The 20063-nt window shown below is 38.1% G+C and overlaps 1 protein-coding gene across 1 annotated transcript in view; it reads right to left on the reverse strand.

Moving 5' to 3' along the window:
* Window positions 1-20063, reverse strand: part of SETD3 (SET domain containing 3, actin N3(tau)-histidine methyltransferase) — a 72169-nt gene that overhangs the window by 34113 nt on the left and 17993 nt on the right. The window contains exons 2-6 of the mRNA XM_074956207.1: window positions 15636-15745; window positions 13221-13313; window positions 9824-9972; window positions 8415-8487; window positions 7534-7790 (exon numbers count right to left, since the gene is read on the reverse strand). Coding sequence (XP_074812308.1) covers window positions 7534-7790; window positions 8415-8487; window positions 9824-9972; window positions 13221-13313; window positions 15636-15738 — 675 coding nt within the window. The 5' untranslated portion in view covers window positions 15739-15745. The remainder of the gene's footprint in view (window positions 1-7533; window positions 7791-8414; window positions 8488-9823; window positions 9973-13220; window positions 13314-15635; window positions 15746-20063) is intronic.

Here is a 20063-nt window from a genome sequence, read left to right on the forward strand (position 1 = left end):
CAGACTACCACCAGTCAAACAACATTTAAATCTGCATGCACATGAAAAGCAAATCTGTTTTAATGACTATCAACCTTATTTGTGAAGTATTTTGGGAATTTAGTGGGTTAATGGAGCAGTCACTTAGAGTCACTAAAAACAGGTACATTGTGCAAGCTAAAACCAATCCAGAATGAAGGGGTTAAAATCTTTTTACTTCACTCAATAGTCTCATCCTTCCTTCTAATGTTTGCAGCCATCATCAAAACACCTATTTTAAGATGCCACAAGTTCTGCCTTCTGTGTTGGAGAAGCTAGCAAGAGCGTGGAGGAAGTTGGAAGACTGGTTTGTATTGTCAGGGGCAAGTATCAAATTCAAAAAGATTAGCCTGCATGTCTAAATCCTGGTCACATGGGCCAGCTTTAATACAAATTTCTACACTAAAAACATGGGAAGTACTAAAGGAAATAAGTGATGCACAAAATCATATACTGTATTCCCCTCTGAAAAGCATGCAACTTACACTCTGCATAGAGTAGCACCCTTTATGGTTAGGAAGCAAGACAGCTTTTATTATGAATTCATTTCTGGCCCTACTCCCAGTCCCATTTCCACAGGTTTATAACTTCCAAAATCATTCACCATTTGGATCAATACTTTCAATGCTAGACTTTTTCCCAAAAAGTGATTTGTGTGCATGTGTGGAAAATTATACCAACATTGCTATGGGCTTTTCTGATTTATGAGAAAGGATTTTTTGTTTTGGTGGCGGACAGAGATGTGTGAGGGGGATTTGGGGGGAAGCGGTTCTCCTGCTATTTTTCCTGCATTCTACAATACTCTGCAAATTACCAGCTCTCTCCGGAAAAAAAAAAAAAGTTGTAAAATACATATCACAAACCAGGGGTCGGGACCCCTCAGGGGGTTGTGAGGTTATTACATGAGGGGTCATGAGCTGTCAGCTTCCACCCCAAACCCAACTTTGCCTCCAGCATTTATAATGGTATTAAATATATTTAAAAGTGTTTTTAATTTATAAGGGGGGGGTCGTACTCAGAAGCTTGCTATGTGAAAGGGGTCACTAGTACAAAACCACTGAGAACCACTGTCATAAACCAAAGGATGTGCAATGTGGCAGTTAACATTGACCCTTACCTACTAAATTTTTGGACAGATTTTAACTGTTCAAAATTAACTTGCGTTCTAGAACTTCTGCTGGTTCTAGTTCAGATGGCTCCTTTCCCTTCTCGGCTACACAGTGTCCTCTGAGCAGGCAGGTGCTGTGCCTAGATGGGCGGGGGGGCAGGTGCAGGCTTGGTGACAGGTCAGCACGGAGGGAGCCAGGGACATTGCAGCCAGGAATGGGCAAGGGAACATAGGGGCTGGATCCACCAGAAGCCTGGGGCAGAGCTGGAGTCAGGCAGTGTCAGGAGCCAGGCTGCAGGATTGCTTGGACAACAGATCCCAGCGCAGGCAGGGGTAAGGCCAGGACAGGATGGACTTTGTGGGGTGCAACCCCTGCTCCTCTGGAAAGTCCGAGTTTTCCACCACCCGATCTTCATCCCAGCTCTACACTCACTACCCCCAATCTCCCACTGCTTCCTCTTAGGGCTTCCCACACCCTGCATTCCCTCACTACTTTTTTTAGAACTCCAGCACTGGTCTACCTCCAATCAAAACCATTCCATAATGGGATCTAGCACAAACCCCAATGCAAATGAAAATGACTATTAACATTTGATAGTGTACAGCCATTGTAGCCCAATGCATTAATGGCAAATGGAATGAGTAAAACCTGGGAATCAAAAATTCCTAAATTCCAAACCCAGATCTGCCAGTGATTCACTGTGCGATCTTAGGTGAGTCACTTAGGCAGAGTCTACGCTAGAAAGGACTTGCTGATACAGCTATCACAGCAAAAAAGCCCTCTTAGTGTAGACGCAGCTTATATAAGGAAAAAAGCACTTTTTTGCTGGTATAGCTTATACCAGTACCCCAAGTGAAAAAAGTTATACCAGCAAAAGCAAATTTTACTACACATTACTACATAAAAGTTTTTAGTGTAGACCTGGCCTAGCTCTCATTTTCCCCATTTGTAAAACTGAACATCAAATCATGCTTGTTCTGTGTTTTGGAAACAACTTTGATCCCCAAGCACATGTTTCTTTTCTATAATCAGTAGATAATGTTTATTTGAATAATTTTGCTATTACATATACTATATAATATATATTGATTAATTGCAGTTAACTCATGCGATTAACTCAAAAAAATTAATCGCAATTAATTGCAGTTTTAATCGCACTGTTAAACAGAATATCAATTGAAATTTATTAAATATTTTGTATCTTTTTCTACATTTTCATATATAACGTATTCTGTGTTGTAACTGAAATCGAAGTGTATATTATTCTTGATTATAAATATTTGCACTGTAAAAGATAAACAAAAGAAATCTTATTTTTCAGTTCACCTCATACAAGTACTGTTGTGAAATCTCTGTTGTGAAAGTGCAACTTATAGATTTTTTTTGTTACATAACTGCACTCAAAAACAAAACAATGTGAAACTTCAGAGCCTACAAGTTCACTCAGTCCTACTTCTTGTTCATCTAATCGCTAAGAGAAACAAGTTTGTTTACATTTACAGAAGATAATGCTGCACTCTTATTTACAATGTCACCAGAAAGTGAGAACAGATATTTGCATGGCATGTTTGTAGCCAGCATTGCAGGTATTTATGTGCCAGATATGCTAAACATTCACATGCCCCTTCATGCTTCGGCCACCATTCCAGAGGACACGCTGAAGACGCTCGTTAAAAAAAATAATGCATTAATTAAATCTGTGACTGAACTCCTTGGGGGAGAATTGTATGTCCCCTGCTCTGTTTTACCCGCATTCTGGCATATATTTCATGTTATAGCAGTCTTAGATGATTAGCCAGCACATTGTTCATTTTAAGAACACTTTCACTGCAGATTTGACAAAATGCAAAGAAGGTACCAATGTGAGATTTCGAAAGACAGCTACAGCACTTGACCCATGGTTTAAGAATCTGAAGGGCCTTCCAAAATCTGAGAGGGATGAGGTGTGGAGCATGCTTTCAAAAGTCTTAAAAGAGCAACACTCCGATGAGGAAACTACAGAACCCGAACCACCAAAAAAGAAAATCAACCTTCGGCTGGTGGCATCTGAGTCAGATAATGAAAATGAACATGTACTGCTTTGGATTGTTATCAAGCAGAACCCGTCATCAGCCTGGACGCATGTCCTCTGGAATGGTGGTTGAAGCATGAAGGGACATATGAATAGTTAGCGCATCTGGCACATAAATATCTTGTGATGCCGGCTACAACAGTGGCATGAGAACGCCTGTTCTCATTTTCAGGTGACATTGTAAACAAGAAGCGGGCAGCATTGCCTCCTGCAAATGTGTAAACACTAGTTTGTCTGAGCAACTGGCTGAACAAGAAGTAGGACTGAGTGGACTTGCAGGGTGTAAAGCTTTACATTGTTTTATTTTTGAATGCAGGTTTTTTTGTACATAATTCTACATTTGTAAGTTTAACTTTCATGATAAAGAGATTGCACTACACTACTTTTATTAATTGAACTGAAAAATATGATTTTTTGGTTTTTTACAGTGCAAGTACTTGTAATAAAAAATAAATATAAAGTGAGCATTGTACACTTTGTACTCTGTGTTGCAACTGAATATATTTGAAAATGTAGAAAACACCAAAAAATATTTAAATAAATGGTATTCTATTATTGTTTAACAGTGCGATTAATCGCGATTAATTTTTTTAATCACTTGACAGCTCTAACATATACTGAAGACTAGAGTTAACCTAGAGCTCTTTTCAAAGAGCAAAATCCATACCAGTTACTCATAAGTCTTCATCCAAGACATTGATAAAGAGAATCTCTTGGAACCCTTGGTGCCAAACAAGTTGAAAATCTCACTCGTGCATTATTGCTGAATGCAAGTTAATAAATACACTTGGCCAGATACACAACCACCATATCACAATAGTGGATTACTCCACTGATGCAAAACACCTGTAAATCCAGCTTAACTGGCCAGTTAGAATGGTTTATGGCTGCCTGGTGTTGTTGAGTGGCACAAAGCAACTGGAACATACCAGTGAATCTGGCCCCATATATTTATATATCACTTTTCTTTCCAAAGGAAACCAAAGTGCTACAAACTAATATATAAATTATATATGCATAAAGGGATCACTTCACCTACCACTGAAATGCAGTCTACTTTATGGTGAAACAGCAGCTGCTTAAAGTTTTGTATAATGCAGCTGAATTATTAAAGCAGGAAGAAAAGCATGCCACAGAGGAGTTTCAGGTATAGGGAATCTGGCCAGGACATCTGTATGTCTGCCAAAAGGGCCATGGGGATCTTTAATGTTCGCAAGTGCCCAGGACCTTGGTTTTAACAACTAATTCAAAAAACCACCACTTCCACTAGTAAACATCCTGTTGGAGGAGTACTGATTTAATGTTGACTCAGAGGGAAGGGTGCCATCTACTGAATCATGTAAACAACTTCCATGGAGTCCAGCTAAAATATTAACATATCCCAAACCAAGCAGAATCAGGCTGATTACCACCACAAGGTATTACAGTTGGAATTATTAGGTAAATCCACACTTCTGAATCAAAGTAGTACCGCACCAATCTTTATATAAATACAAATATATTACTACATAGAATACTGAAGTCTGTGTGATCATCCACGGAGATTTCCCAATTAATGCTGTTCTAAAACCAATTATTGATTTATTGTAGATATTCTGCCTGGAAAGCCACACCAGTTTCTTCTCCCAAAGAATTTTTCTATCCTAGCACAATTTACAACATGGTTTGCAAATGCCTAACACAAACCAGTTTATTAATTACAAAGCTATTTTCATGGTAATTTTTAAATACTGAAGAAATATAAAATCTTAAAATTCAATACATACTGGATCAAAGCAATAGCTAAGTCTAAATTGAGATTGTTTGCGGCTTGTCTCGTTTTTGATCGGACACATGGCTGCTGTGTGCGCGCATCACTGTTAGAAGCCGGATTTTTATTTTTTGCCACACAAGTTTGTTGCAAGATGAAGTTCCACATAAAAGATCTCAGCTAGATTTTCTTTTTTGGGGGTTGGGGGGGGGGGCGGGGGGTGGAGATAAAAATTGAACTGAGTTAGACATTCTTTAACGGTCACACCTGAACAGATATAACATTCCAGTTTGGGTGCCATGCAATCATAATGGTCATCAATGAGAAGCAAGGTTCCAGGTACCTGGGGACATAATGTGGTGCAGCAAGGACTACCAGAACTAGAGAGAGCCAATTCTGGACATTCACATTAATCTAAAGTTCAAATGACTTGAACTAGTTTCCACATCCTCTCCCCTTTACACAAGTTGACTTAGATCACAAGAAACACAAAGCTAATCATATAATTCAGTTAACGTTTATCAATCGGCTACAAAAGAGATCTCTCTCAAATGTTATAAAAAATTCTTTAGATGTTCTTTTCCTTGCCAAAACATTTAAGCAATCACTTGCAACTTAAACAGACACACACTCCCCACTGTTCTATTTATACTTTACTATATAACATTGTATTCTACATAGATTCTTATACAACATCATAATCACAGTAGTATCAGTTTATGCATATTGGCAAGTCATTGCAAAGAAATTCTGCAACTTATTACGTGCAGACAAGTCCGTTACGTTTAGTCACTTTTCTCAGCAAACCAGGCTTTCGCACTGGCCTTAGATTAATTTTAGTAACTAAGACCCTGATCATGACAAACACTTATGCACATGCCTAACTTTACTACTGTGGAGTAAACCCAAAAGTAAATCCAATGAAATCAATGTGACTAAGTAATGGCAGTAAATTCACATGCACACATGTATTTGCAGGATCAGGGAATGAGGCTATGCCTGCACTTAATGTGACATGTAGAGTACAGACAGCACATGCCAGCTATTACACATAAAAATAGCAGTGTAGACCATGAGATGTGGCTTAGGTGAGTAGAGTGCTCTACATGCCGGAACCCCTGTGTATATACCCTACACAGTTCTCTATATGCCCAAACAGTGCCTCCCATTTCTACACTGCTATTTTTTGCAGTGTAGTGTCCTGCTTTCTCCACCACAGTAAAGGCTCCAGCAGGGAAAGGCTTTGGCAACTCCCGGATATATGAGCTTTTCCTCACTGCCTCATCACTGCCAGAGCCTTTCAATGCAGTGTATAGATACATGCGTAGTGCCTGTACTCTACGCTCCACCAAGCGCTAATCATATTCATACTGTGCTAGTAATTCCTTTTAAAATCATTAGAACTACTCGAGCAAGATAAGATACTACTCAGCATGACTAATGTGGCATTATATGCTCCCTTCATAACACTCCCCCCATCCCCCCGACAGAAGTGCATCGCTGGCAGTGCAGCTGTGGATTGCCAGCTATGAGTAGTGAAGTGGGAGGTTTCGCAGTGCACGGAGTTGACTTCAGTACCCTTCTGTGAATTCTGTCCCAAATCAAGGGCAGGAGGCAAGAGCCCACCATTCTCCGCTAGAGCACTGCTCCCATGATGCTACTCGGCTCCAAAGGAGTATCATTTCCTTTGATGACCATACATTATCTGTCAAAGCACTGCGTTTTCAAAAATTGTCTAAGTGCATTAAGCACTAACAGCAGTTGGCAAGTTGACATTCTGATGGGAGTAAACCTATCTAACCTCTTTGAACAGAGCAGAACTTCATGAGCAGAACTTTTTAACCTTCGTTAACTGAAAGAAAGTAGTTAATAGAAACTGTTTGAAAGACCAAGCTATTCCTTAGTTTTAACAATATCTTTCAACCTACTCCTACTTCCAAACAGATGCCCTCTAGTCCACAATCTCCTGTTGGAAATCCCGGAGTGTCATGTGCTCCTTATACACAGATAATGCCATAAGCAGCTTTGATGACTGGATATCAAGTGCTTCCTTGGCAATGACAGCCCAATACACTCACAATATTGATTATACCTATATGCCAAAGCAATAATTTGCTACTTTGTGACAAAGTAAATTAAAGGATTACTTCAGAAATTTGATGAGAAATGTATAGAAAAACTCTTGTATAATATCTCCACATTTCCATTTTGCTACTAGATGGGCACAGTTGTATTTAAAAAAAAAAAATCAAATGAGCTATATTACACTAAAGAAAACCTATTACAGAGCAGTGCATATATGATATAAATGAAAGACTTGTACAATTAAGTTTCTCCTACTTTAATTAAAATGATTGTTTGACTGTTCCCTGTAAATTCTGTTACATTTTAACAAACCTGTTAAAATATGACATATCAGCAATAGACAAACATAAGTGAGAAGTTGTATGTTAATGACTCATATTTTCAGTTTTTCTAACAGCAATAAAAAATTACTTTATCATTTAATGTCATTATTTTACCCCTTTTCCTCTCAAAACCCCGTAAGTGCAATATATTCCATACATTAAATTTAAGCTGCTTACCTGAATGACTTTGTAGAAATAGGCATACTGTCTAGCTGTATTTTTATATTGGCTGAAGACATCATGTATGGCCTGAGTTGACTGAAGATACTGCACTTCATCTTCTTCAAAGTATAGAGGGGTATCATATTCACTGGGGAGAGTTTGGATGTATGGCAGCCAGAAAGAGTTAGGATTGGCTCGTTCACAAAGAAGATGGAATGCCAATGTGATATTGCCCATGGCCTGGAGAATTCGGTCTTGAGAATACAAGGACCCTGAATTAACCATAAAGATTGTAAATGGCTGAACTAATTGCCTGGAAAATAGTTATACTAAATGTATTTTAAATTAATATAATTAAAAACTGTGCATGACTATTGTACCAAATAAAAGTGTCTGGGGTCACCAGTGTACAGCACTGCCTGAGATAGGAGATGGTTATCTTGCGTGCCTGTCATACAGCTACGTGGTATCTTTAAGACATTCGGATACATTTTTGTATGGTTAAAAAAAAAAGATTAATCCAAAGTAAGGTATCAAAATATAAGCAGCTCACTATTTACATTTATAGCACAAACCATCTCCACATGCATTAGAAACTACCAAAACACATCAGGAATTCCATCACCACTGAAATGCATCCACCCTCTCAGGTGAGAATCGCAGCCAGGCAGATACCTGGTGCATGGGGCAGGGAAGGAGATGGGAAAGAGGAGAGGGCGGCAGAGGGAGGAATGGAAAAGGGAAATTAAATTCTGGTAACTGATACTTCAAGACTCTAGATACTGAAAACCTGATGTTTAGACTGCTATTCCATTCCCATGTCAATTTGTAATGCTGTATCAAAGAAACTCTTCCCATTGTACACATCTATAAGGAAGCTCAAAAATTGCTCTTACCCAACACTGAATTTTTAGCTGATTCAACTGTCATCAGCAACTTTCTAGGAACCCAAAGAAACAACTCTTCTGCCTACGGGGGGGGGGGGGGGGCGGGACAAAAAACAAAAAAAAACCCAAGAAAGTTCAGAAATGTACTTACTGTTTCACATGAAATATAACAAAAAACCTGTTTCTCTAAAATATCTCAAATATACATTTAAATAAATTAAGAAAATTAAAGGTTTTCATGTCATTTTTTAAATCCTAAATTTATTTTGAATCAAGACTCCTCACCCATCCACTGCCAAGTAAACTGAAATGCTATGAGAACTTCTTACTTTATATTACATTACATTATGACTTAAAGAACATAGGTCGAGCCACTACTTGATTTAAAACATTATGTATAAATATTACTTTAACAATATTATGCTAAAATGAATTTATCTAGGTTACAAAGTCAAGCACTCAATACTTAGGAAGTACGCAAAGTTAAGATGACTGCGCCACCTTAATTCTTCCCCCTCATGCGTATGTGCTATGATGCAGTCTCTAATTACGTGAAAAATAGAATGTGATCACAGGACCCTTGTCTCTTTTAGTGTATGGGGTGGAGGAAGCTGTTCAATATTTTATCCTCATCATTCAATTAGTAGCCCTTACTTTATTAACTACACACCATCTAAATCCTGTAATGAATATGGAAATATTCATTTCCTTGGCATCTTTGCTATGGCATTTTTCAGCATAGTATCCGAGTGTCTCACGCACATTAACAATTGTCTCCACTGCAAGATAATAGAGCATTATCATCCCAATTTTACAGTTGGGAAACATACAGGAGAGAACCTTTACCCCAATGGGCTTGCAAAATAAGAATGAGAAAAATACAATTGATGCATACTGTATAAGGTGACCAAAAGATGGATTTAAAACAAATCAGTGTTTATTTAAATTCACCTTCAAATAAATATTACAGCACCACTTTGGTTTGGCAAACTAATGCAATGAGAAAAAAAAAGTGTATTTTAGGAAGGAATTTGAAAAAAAGTGAAAGCCTTGTACCCTGGGGGTAGACAGGGAGTAGCAGAAGGGAATATGTAGAACGAGGCATAAAGACACAAGGAATGGTGAGCTAAATTGTCTGGGCAGAATAAATAACCCAACTAAGGATTCATAATTAGCACTTTTACACAACCCATCAAACAACTGCCCAATGTTAAAGAACAATACTAAATTTCTATTGTAAATTTTATCTCTCGTATATATAGTTTACAATATATTTATAACAGTAGTTCCAGTGAAGTGAACTTTACATTGGAGGGAGGGGGAGAGAGAGAGAAAAGAATGGTTTCAATGTCCTGCTGTCACATTTCCAATACATTTACAGACATGATTTTCTAATCTGTTCAAATGTTTACGTTCACCTTTATCTCCCTTGTTGCTTTCAAACCAAAGCCCTCTTCTTCAAAATTTGCTAATTCGAAACCCTCTGTGGATGCTCCATTTTCAGTGGCCCATTTCATTAGTTCAGGAAAATAGTCTTCTCTTTTTCCATCAAAGGTAACAGACAAACCTATATGCACAATTTATAAAAACACAGAAATGAGAGGATCTAACAGGCCACAGAGGGTCAATGTAAACCACATGTAAAGGAAAAACTCCTAACTATCCCCCAGCTATCCTTTGAAGAGGTTGGATTAGAACTGGTCTTTGTTAAAAGTAACTCAGTAATGTTCTACAGTCATATCCAATTTTAGTCAACCTAAACATGGCCACATTTGCTTACCAGTCACCTTAGAAATGGCAAATCAAACTAGTCTGTGAAAGAAAATGTCTGAAAATTTTCTTTCCCTTTTTTCATTTAAATGAGCTGAAAGTAAAGACATTCCAATGCTAAGTGTTGATGATAACTGCATTGATCAGGACACACAAGTGAATGCAGACAGACCCACGGATGGATTTAAGTGGAAGGTTGCAACTTTACATTGGATAGGGATGCAGTGTGTCCGCCCATCCACCTCCCAGTCATTTCTTAATACCAGGCATTTATTTGGGTCCAGTGCAGAGTTACAGGGTTCCGCAACATATAACCACTAACTTGGGATAGATCCTCCTCAGGCAAGCGTTAGGATTCAGCTCTCTTCTTAATCCTCACCTCCTCTCCCAGTGGTAAGAGGATACCAAAGGGGATCCTCGGTTTGTGAAGACTTCACGACTCACCTTCTGCTACAGGGTACACCAGCAAAACCCTAGGTCTCACTTACCTCTGGGAACTAGCCATTTTAGCCTTCATATGCACTAGACATTGGCTATTGGGGATGCCAGCAATTAACTTGGTCACACCTCTTGCCTCCATCTGGTATCTATTTCCTGCCTGATCCAATCCCTAAGATCCCAAAGCCAACGTCATCCCCTGCATCTGACAATTACACTCCTTTATCCCTAAAAGAATAATTGTACTGGATGTCCCTATGTAAGATGACTGAGCCATCTGCATCCAGACAGAGTCTGGATAAGTGTTGACGGTAAATGCATTTGTAAAGAAAAGAAGGACTCCAGAACAGGGGTTCCCAATGCAGTGCCTGTGGGTGCCATGGCGCCCGCCAGGGCATTTTTGTGCACCCGCAGGACACCCCGCTGCGGCATTTCGGTGGTGATGTTTCTAAATATATACATGTAATATTTATCCATAATATTACATGTATATGATACATTTGGGCAATAGTATTATGGTTAAAAGGTTCTGTATTTTTCAATGAAAAAGTACACAATGTAAAATATTCAAACTCTGAGTCAAGAAACTCAGTGATTAGCTTTAACTCTGCTATTGTATATATGCATTGTGGTAGGATATAAGGCAGGGTATCTATTACATAATACTAGACAATGGGACATAACACCAGAAAACAACGTCAGTCAGAGAGGGAAGAAACACAATTGAAGTTCATCCCGATCCAAATACATGATCAAGTCACTCAAACAGTATCAGTTTAATCTTTGATATTCCTGTTGTCAGGAGGTGATGTTTAAAGGCCTAAGCTACTTTTAACAATGTGAGGTTTTTATGCATTAGTCAGTATCTATTCTTGTAGTTCTTGTAAAATGAATTACAAGTAAAATACCTGCTAAAAGGTACAGCGATGAACACCATAAAAAAAGGGGGTTATTTATACCAAAACTAAATAAAACATTTTAATAGTATATTTCCAGATAAAAACTAAAATAATATAGAATTAAAGTTGAATACAGATCAGTTGATTACAGTAAAACACGTTAGAAGAATGTTTCAGTTATCTGAAAACAATCACCAGAAAATTCAGAGTAAAGGTTAACCTGCAAACACATCCAAACTTGTTAAGGTATGGAAATGCATAGTTAATGCATTCAAGCAATTTAAACTCTACCCAGTAGTAATGTCATGAAAGGTCCCTACAGTTAGTGCATAATATGGTTTGTAGTCCCAAATTAAATTAAAACTGATTTTTAAGGACTTTTTTTTTTTCCCATTAGATTTTTTTTTTTTTTTTTAAATAAACACAGAAAATAGGTTGATGATCAAGTGACTATTGCTGTAGGAACCTTACCTTCTGCATTTCTTGACTTTAATGTTGCACAAAACCCCCCCAAAACAGCCCACCCCAAAATCATTTAATGCATTTGTAAAGTTAAAATACAATTTATGAAAAATTACTGCTAAATGCAATCTCTGCCATGTCTGGTAACACATTTCAAATTAGAATATGGTATAACACATTAAGAATGATCAACTCAAAATTTAATTTTTGCAGAGCTACCATGATCTAGCTGTCAGACAATGGGGCTGGGAATCACACGTCCTGGCTGAGCTCTATTCCCAAACTGACCACTGTCTCACTGAGATATTAGGCAAACCACAACCCTTTGGTGCCAAAGCTTGCCTGTCTATAAAATAGGGATAATACCTCTAACTTGCTATTGCATTCTTAGATGGAAATATTTTTATTTATTAATTACAAATATGCTTTTTTTGCTTATGACAAATTGTTTGTCCCTTTTGTAGACATTTTATTAACGTAAGAATTAACTTCATAATAAGGCTATTTTTAGACAGTGTTCATACATAAATCTCAGATATTAAGTTTAAAAAGATGCATCAGCAAGTGAAAAAAACTATTTACGGGTCAGTGCATAAAACTATTTCCCATGGCTCGGGGTCAGATGATGATTATATCAAGAGAAAATTCATTCTAGACCATATATTAAATGGGAAAAGCCAAACTTGCTGAGGCAAATTAATAGCCCACCCAAATCTTGTCTACCCTACAATTCAAATGTTCTCTCAGGGGGAGCTAAAACCATAGTTTTAGCTATGTGATTATGTCAGATGAGAACAGCTACTACAATATCCCACACAAAAAATAGTTACATGTCATTTTGGCATAGAATTCCAGTCACACACTGACATTATTTCTGTTGTCATTCAAAGACACTTATTCTGCCATTAGCATGTTGTCCAGGGAATTATTTCTTTAAAAAAAAAAATTCCTTCCTTCCCAGCAATGTCTGAACTCTTGCCTTAATCCAAAGAGTCACTTAAGTTAAACAAAACACCCTACCAGCACTTAAGTGCCTAAGCAAGAAGCAAAAAAGATTTACTTACAGAGGTCATTTTGACTTCAACTTCCTGTCTTTATGAAGTTTGTCAATATGTTACTTTTCACTAGCCATATCTCCTGTATTTGAATGATTTTCCATGCACCTGCATAGTAGTTTGGTATAGATCTCACTGACATGCTATTCCAGATACACAAGTTGCTCTAAATTTTGCTGTTTTTCTATTACCTTTTTGTTTTTTGCGGATTTTCTCAACAAGAGCTCGAATCTGCACATATTCTTCCCATTCCTTTCCAGGACCAGGGGTTGGGCTGCTGCATTCTGGAAGCCAAAAATATCAAAAGAAGAATATTTTAATACAATTTAGTTCTTTTATCATCTTGAGAAAGGCCTTGCTTTTATGCTAACTTTAACTGGACCTTACTACCAAATGTCCTTCACTAGATACATTATTGGACAAAACATGTATTGTATAAACACTATAAATTTCCTATTCTTTGAAGTGCATGTAGTAGAGCTTTCAATTTCTCATATCACTTGCCTCAGAACGTCACTTTGATCCATTTGTCTATTCTCTGAGAAAGAAAAAAGATCCAATAGCTAAAAAAATTACAAAGAAAAAGAAAAACTAAAGGGACAGAACCATCACCAGAACGTTTCTTCTGGATCCTTGTAACAAAAATAGGTAACAGCAAAAATACTTGGGTCAGGTGAAAGATAAAGCTTACTATTACTATTGTTCTTTTTATGTTAATATAATGCTGTGAAATACTATGTGGGTTGGGGCGGAAAGAGAGATTTAACAATAATTTTCTTGCTTTGGACTACAACCACCACCATCCCAGCAACACTACATTGTGCCATTTTCCCAATTTTGGATGCGACTGAAATGCACACTTAAATTTATCCAAGCAAAAACTACCTTTCGCAACTTGATTAGAACACTAGACCTTCGGGATTGAACAAAATATCAAAGCATAGCCAAAAAAAAAAAAAAAAAAAGGCATCAGGGCCTTATTTCTGCTTGGAAAATCAGGATATACAAGTCATCTGTGATAGCAATGTATGTGTAGAGTAGAAAGTGCAAAAGCAAGCTATACTGTAGGACTCAAATGGTATAACCACTTCATTGTTTTACCACTCTGAACAATGGTGGCTACAAATCCTAATTTTCTTGGTATAGCACTTGAGTGCATTTAACAATAGGAAAATCAGGACCTGTTTTTCAACAATGGCACAGCTGCAGTGTCACTACCAATGAGAGCTACTCTGGACAGGGATCAGATGATGTACTGCCATGTCATGAAAACCAGCGGTCTTTCATAACCATGATATACACACTGAGCTCTTTCTACACTAGCCTATATACCATCAGTAGCAAAAGTGAAACTGACTCTCTTAGTTACTCCTGGGGGCATTCTGCGCCAAAAAATTAAAAATCCTGTGCATAATATTTTAAGATTCTGCAAAATTCTGCAAATTTTATTTGTCAAAATAACACTACATAATCACACCAGTTTCAATAATTTTGGTAATTTATTTCAAAATACCTGTCACCAAGTATGTCTGTAACTCTGTACTCGGGGAATTTGTGTGTCTGTATTGTTAAAGAAACCCCCATGACAACCCAGTTGTTTCACTGCTCCCTAGCCTCCCACCCTGAGCCCAGCCACAGGGTCCCCCTTTGCCCAAATACCAGAACCCCTACACCCCCAGAGTCCAGAGAGTCTCTCCTGCAGAGCCCAACTGTGGCCCCGCCCCAGCCCCTCCCCCCCCACAATCCAAAGGGAGAAACAGCCTGATGCTCAGTCCCAAGCTCACATGGAGTTTCCTGAGTGCTGCCCTCTCCTTCCCTCAGGACATGCTGGGAACTGAAGTTGCCAGGAACCCTCTAGCTCCCTCCCCACCCCCCAGCAGTGTCTTCTATGTTTAAGCTGGGCTCTGCTGGATCCATCGGCTCCTAGTAGTGGCTAGCAGCACTGTAGCCCATTTCTGTGGAGGAAAGGGAATGCTGCATGCACGTTAATTTCTGCAAAATTCTACATTTGCACAGTGGTGCAGAATTCCCCCAGGAATACTTAAGTGTAAACGAAGCCTATCCAATGGAAGTCATTTGGTGAGCTCAAAATCCTTCTATAAAGAGCTTAGGGCTATTTGTAGCTCTAAGGACCACAGCTGAATAATGGAGAAGGTTCATGAAGAATGCAATTATTTCAAGTTGCATTGTTTCTCTACCAGGTGACCATACTGCTCTGATACCACAAGTTATACTTTAATTCAAAATATTTTCCATTTGTTAATCAGAACAGTATAATCCTCTGTGTTTACAATTCAGTAAGATATTTTAAACCAAGATGCTTTGGCCAAGTAAGCTTAAGTAGGGTTTTTGGACTGATACTTTTTAAATGTGCAGGCACATTAGTAAAACTTCGAACTGCACAAAATATTATATATACACAAAGTAAAACTGAAATTGGGATATAGCTGTAGATAAGAGATTGAAATCTCAAGGCAACACTTCCAGGAAACTTAACTAATACAATTAACTGCCTATAGTACTAAAAGGGGAAATAGGTCTTTTTTTTTAACCCATTCTTTCCCCTCTCCTGCTTTCTACAAAGATGTTTAGAAAATTAAACTTACTCTGTAATAATTCACTAATTATGTTCAACATTTCTTTTGGAGAAACTGTTGCTGTAGCTCCTGTACCTGACTTCTGAGTTTTCACTCTGCTCTTCTTCCCCATCTTCCAACTAGAAAGGAAAAACAGACAAACTGTAATTCATAACTAAGCAGCAAAATATATTAACTAAAATGTGGAGCAGACAAGGTCCTCTCCTGGTAGATGCTTAAAAAAAAAAAAGCATTAATAGTTATCTATCATCGCACAGGTAACTAGGTGCCAAATGTTGCCTCCAGGTCCTCCAAATAGTAAGACAGACAGCTTGGCACTGTCTGGAAGGGAAGTTCATTAAAGTTTTTGCATATAACTACGGTAGAAGTATACCTTATATAGGGATAGAAAAATACACCATATCAGTTTGGCATATTAAAAAGTATCTACTTTGTCCATAAGAAAAAAGCATTCATGATGTGTATTTAACAAATATAAGGATAAAACAATGTCATATTATGGACACCAACTATCATGACAACTTACATTTTACTCTGAATTCAGTTGATACCTGTTTGATTAGCCCAACCAAGTAAAGAATAATTCAAAACGAACAGCAAGTTAAAAGTTCTACTTCAAGATAAAAATAAAATTATTACTTATGTATGTAATCCCTTTGGAGCAGGTACTCCTGAAATACCACACTGAGCCTCTAGGGGACTCACCCCAAACTACAGTACTAATGATGACAGTGATTCAGGACTGCTTCCCAGGGTCCAGGGCACAGGCAGAACTAGCTAGGAACACTACTGGGACCAATCATGAGCCAGGACTCAGATACAAGGGGCTGAGTTTACTTTCATTTGGCTGTGTTTGGAGTGTAGCAGGAATGAGAGCTACACAACCAGGGATGACCCTTCTCTCTGCACATTCCTTCCCAAGGGAAGGCTGAGTCCTTTTGGGGCACTGAACAATGTCATCACAGAAAAGACTAAAAACCCCAGGAGGCTGAGGAGAAACTCAAGGTCAGGTTACACCAAGAGCCAGCCTAATTGCACATTGGAATCCAGATCAAAGAGCCACAAGGATAATCTTACCATCTTTGGTGTGGATACTTTGTAAAAAGACCCTTGTTTATTTTGATATTGTGCTTTAAGTCTACCACTGATTTCAGTGCTGCACCAGCTAGGAAGACTGAGCCTAAACTCATCATTTGCCTAGGCAGGTGCTGGGAAAGAACAGGATGGCATGTATTGGCTGTAAATGTTGGAAGAGGTAGAGTTTATGTATTGTTTATTTTGTCTATTATTCATTCTAATCCCTTTATCCATTGTATCCTTCCCTGAAGTCCCCAAAACTAATAAAGCCCTGGTTACTGTTTTATTACTCTGGAAATTGTAACAGCTATTTTATCGTGCTCTAACAGACACTCCTCTATATGAGACTGGGTGCTGAATATTTTCCCCAGGGACAATTCCTGTGTGTCCTCTGCATCAGGAGGGGTTTCTTTGGGTGGAGGCACCAGGCGCCATCATAGGTGAGCCCATACCCCAGAGGAGAAAAAGGAGAAGACTGCAGCTGCACCCCAGGTATAGGTTACATGTGCATTTGCTAGAGCTGTCCATCTGTGGCTTAATACAATCAGTTAAGAAAAACATGTTTTTACAACCACAATAACTGAGCCATTGGTCTACTAATTCTTAAGATGATTTTTGAGAGGAACTGGGCTATTGTAGACAGACGGCTGTCTGCAAATTTTAAATACACCTCTACCCCGATATAACATGACCCGACGTAACACGAATTCGGATAGAACGTGGTAAAGCAGTGCTCCATGGGGGCGGGGCTGCGCGCTCTGGTGGATCAAAGCAAGTTCGATATAACGCGGTTTCACCTATAACGTGGTAAGATTTTTTGGCTCCCGAGGACAGCGTTATATTGGGGTAGAGGTGTATGGATAAACTTGTTCCAGAAGGGCAACTTCCAAGGCAGTTTACAGTTTTTGATGTGATGAAGTTGTAACTAGAGGAAAAGCAGCTTTGAACACACAGTTGGCTATATGTTTTGTTTTGAGTGTGGAGTAGAGAATATCATGTGCATGTTATAAGGATCAGATATATATGTATCCAGTCACAGCTGTTTCACACAAGGAGACAAGAAAGTGGTACCACGTACAGCTTATTTACAGGATAATTTAACCTCTCAGAGTACATTAATATACTGTGAAGCTATATTAGTACGGAACATGGTCAGTAATGAGAATCTATTTGCACTTAAACCATTACTAAAATATAATTCATTACTGAATATATTATAGACTCCAGCTTCTTCAATGTGATGATAAAAAAAGGTAAATTAAAAAGGTACAGTAAAACAAGAGTATTAATTTCATAGGAGAAAAGATTTTTGTTTTAAATCAAGTTTTTGTAAATTCAAACTAAAACCGAACCCACAAAAAAGAAAACAAGTTCTAAGTCAGGACTAACGCAGCACCCATCTCAGACTGTGGTGCTGAGGCACCACACCACAAACCTATTACAAGAACCAACAAATTCTGTGAACAGTGTTTTTGGATTGACTGTACAATCCTGATAAATGTGTTTTCATACAAGTGGTTACACTTTTTATAACAGATTGTTACCACTATATTGTCATGATATAAATTCTACCCACATTTTCATTTTCTCCTTTGAAAATGTATTTGTCATGTCCAGACTCTTGTTTCTTGTCATCAGAATGTGTGTCTGGAAACAAAATCTTGCCTGCAGAATTAAACTAGCAAGCCCACTTCACGTAACAGAAAAGCAAGCAGTGGACTGCGGTATCTTGAGATATTGTGATAAGACGACATTTCCTTTTATGAAACTCTCCATTTTGATCACAACTATACATTTTTATTCAGTTCACTGGGAAGCCATTACTACCCCTCTTCCCACCTGCTTCTCCCCATCCCTCCCAAAAAGAAACTCAGAATCAGTTGTTCAGATCTATTAAATATTGTTACATCTAATGAAAAACAAAACAACAAAACCACGTGCGCTGTTCGGCAAAAATAAAAATTTCTACTGAGTTGCCACCATACACATTTGTGTGGAGAAGTCTTCTCCAAAACCATGCCAGTATAGCTAGCATTTGCAAGGAAGAAAACTTCCTAAAGAGCTCATTTAGATAACAAAATATTGCTCCATAAAAGAGGCCCAAGACTAGGGGCAGACAGAATTGCAATCCACTTACATATGTCGACAGAACAGTGTATTTAAGCAACAGTCCTTCCCTGTCACATGGTTTACCAGCAAATGAGGGAAGACAACGGTAGCATCATGCTGAAGAAAGCCATATAAGAGACAACACAGTCCTTTATTACGAAGTTGAGAATAAGTCTGATTTGTGGAACTACTTTTATAATGACAGTTAAATTCAGATTTCACAGGTGATAAGAGATTTAGGATTTGATAAAAAAAATCTAATAGCATTTGTCCTAACATCCTGGAAACACATAACTTCAGAAAACTGATCCTTCCATGGAACATTTCTAATTTAAAATAAAATCTGAATTACAAGAGATAATGTGTACTGAAGATGAATAAAAAACAAAACTCTTTCAAAGAAAAATTAAAGAGACCCTGGTTCACCAATAAGGCGGTGAAAAGACATGCTCCTTAGCAGAATACACATGACAAATGTGACAAACATAAAATGTATCTATTTGTATGAAAACAGACTAAAATAAAATTTGGATTAGGGCCTACAGATTTGAATGACCACCAATAGCTATGGTCTGTGTCTCATCCTTCTATCCAAATGATAATTCTGTGCAGAACTAATGAAAGTGTCCAGCAAAAAGAAAAGAATACACTGATACAGTGATAAATAAGCTTGGTTACGTGCCATAGCCATATTTCCAAATACAGAGTATCAGCTAGCTTGGCAAAAAGAAGCATGCACAGACAGTGGCAGTGATGGGTTTCACTGATCTTCCCCCTCTTAACACTGCTGGCAAAGAGATGTTTTGTTGCATCAGGCTCTGAATTTCTGTCCTAGCCACACACAAAGAATATTCCTTTAATGAGCTATTAAATGCTCCCCCCTCATTTTTAACAGCTTTTGAAAGAATGAACATGAGACACGTCTACCAAACACTTTTCCCTAAAAGGCACTTAGTTTGTAGCAATTTCAATTTTTTAAAATGACCACCTAAAAACAGAATATGTAAGCAACCCGCGAGTCCGCTACTATATAGTTTTATAGAGCTTTTCTGTGTCATAGCATTAGAGACCTATAGAAATATGGTGCTAAGATTCCAAGTCAAGCTCGAAAATATGGACATTTCAAGACAATGTGTCAGGACAGACTAACTGTTGTATAGTGTTCAATCATTGGGACATACTGATGGAGAGTAGGTAAGGTCACAGAGGGCAGAATTAAGGTTCCTACAACAACTGAAAGGGGTCTCCAAT

This window comes from Natator depressus, chromosome 6 (genome assembly GCF_965152275.1).
Source record: "Natator depressus isolate rNatDep1 chromosome 6, rNatDep2.hap1, whole genome shotgun sequence".
NCBI lineage: Eukaryota > Metazoa > Chordata > Testudines > Cheloniidae > Natator > Natator depressus.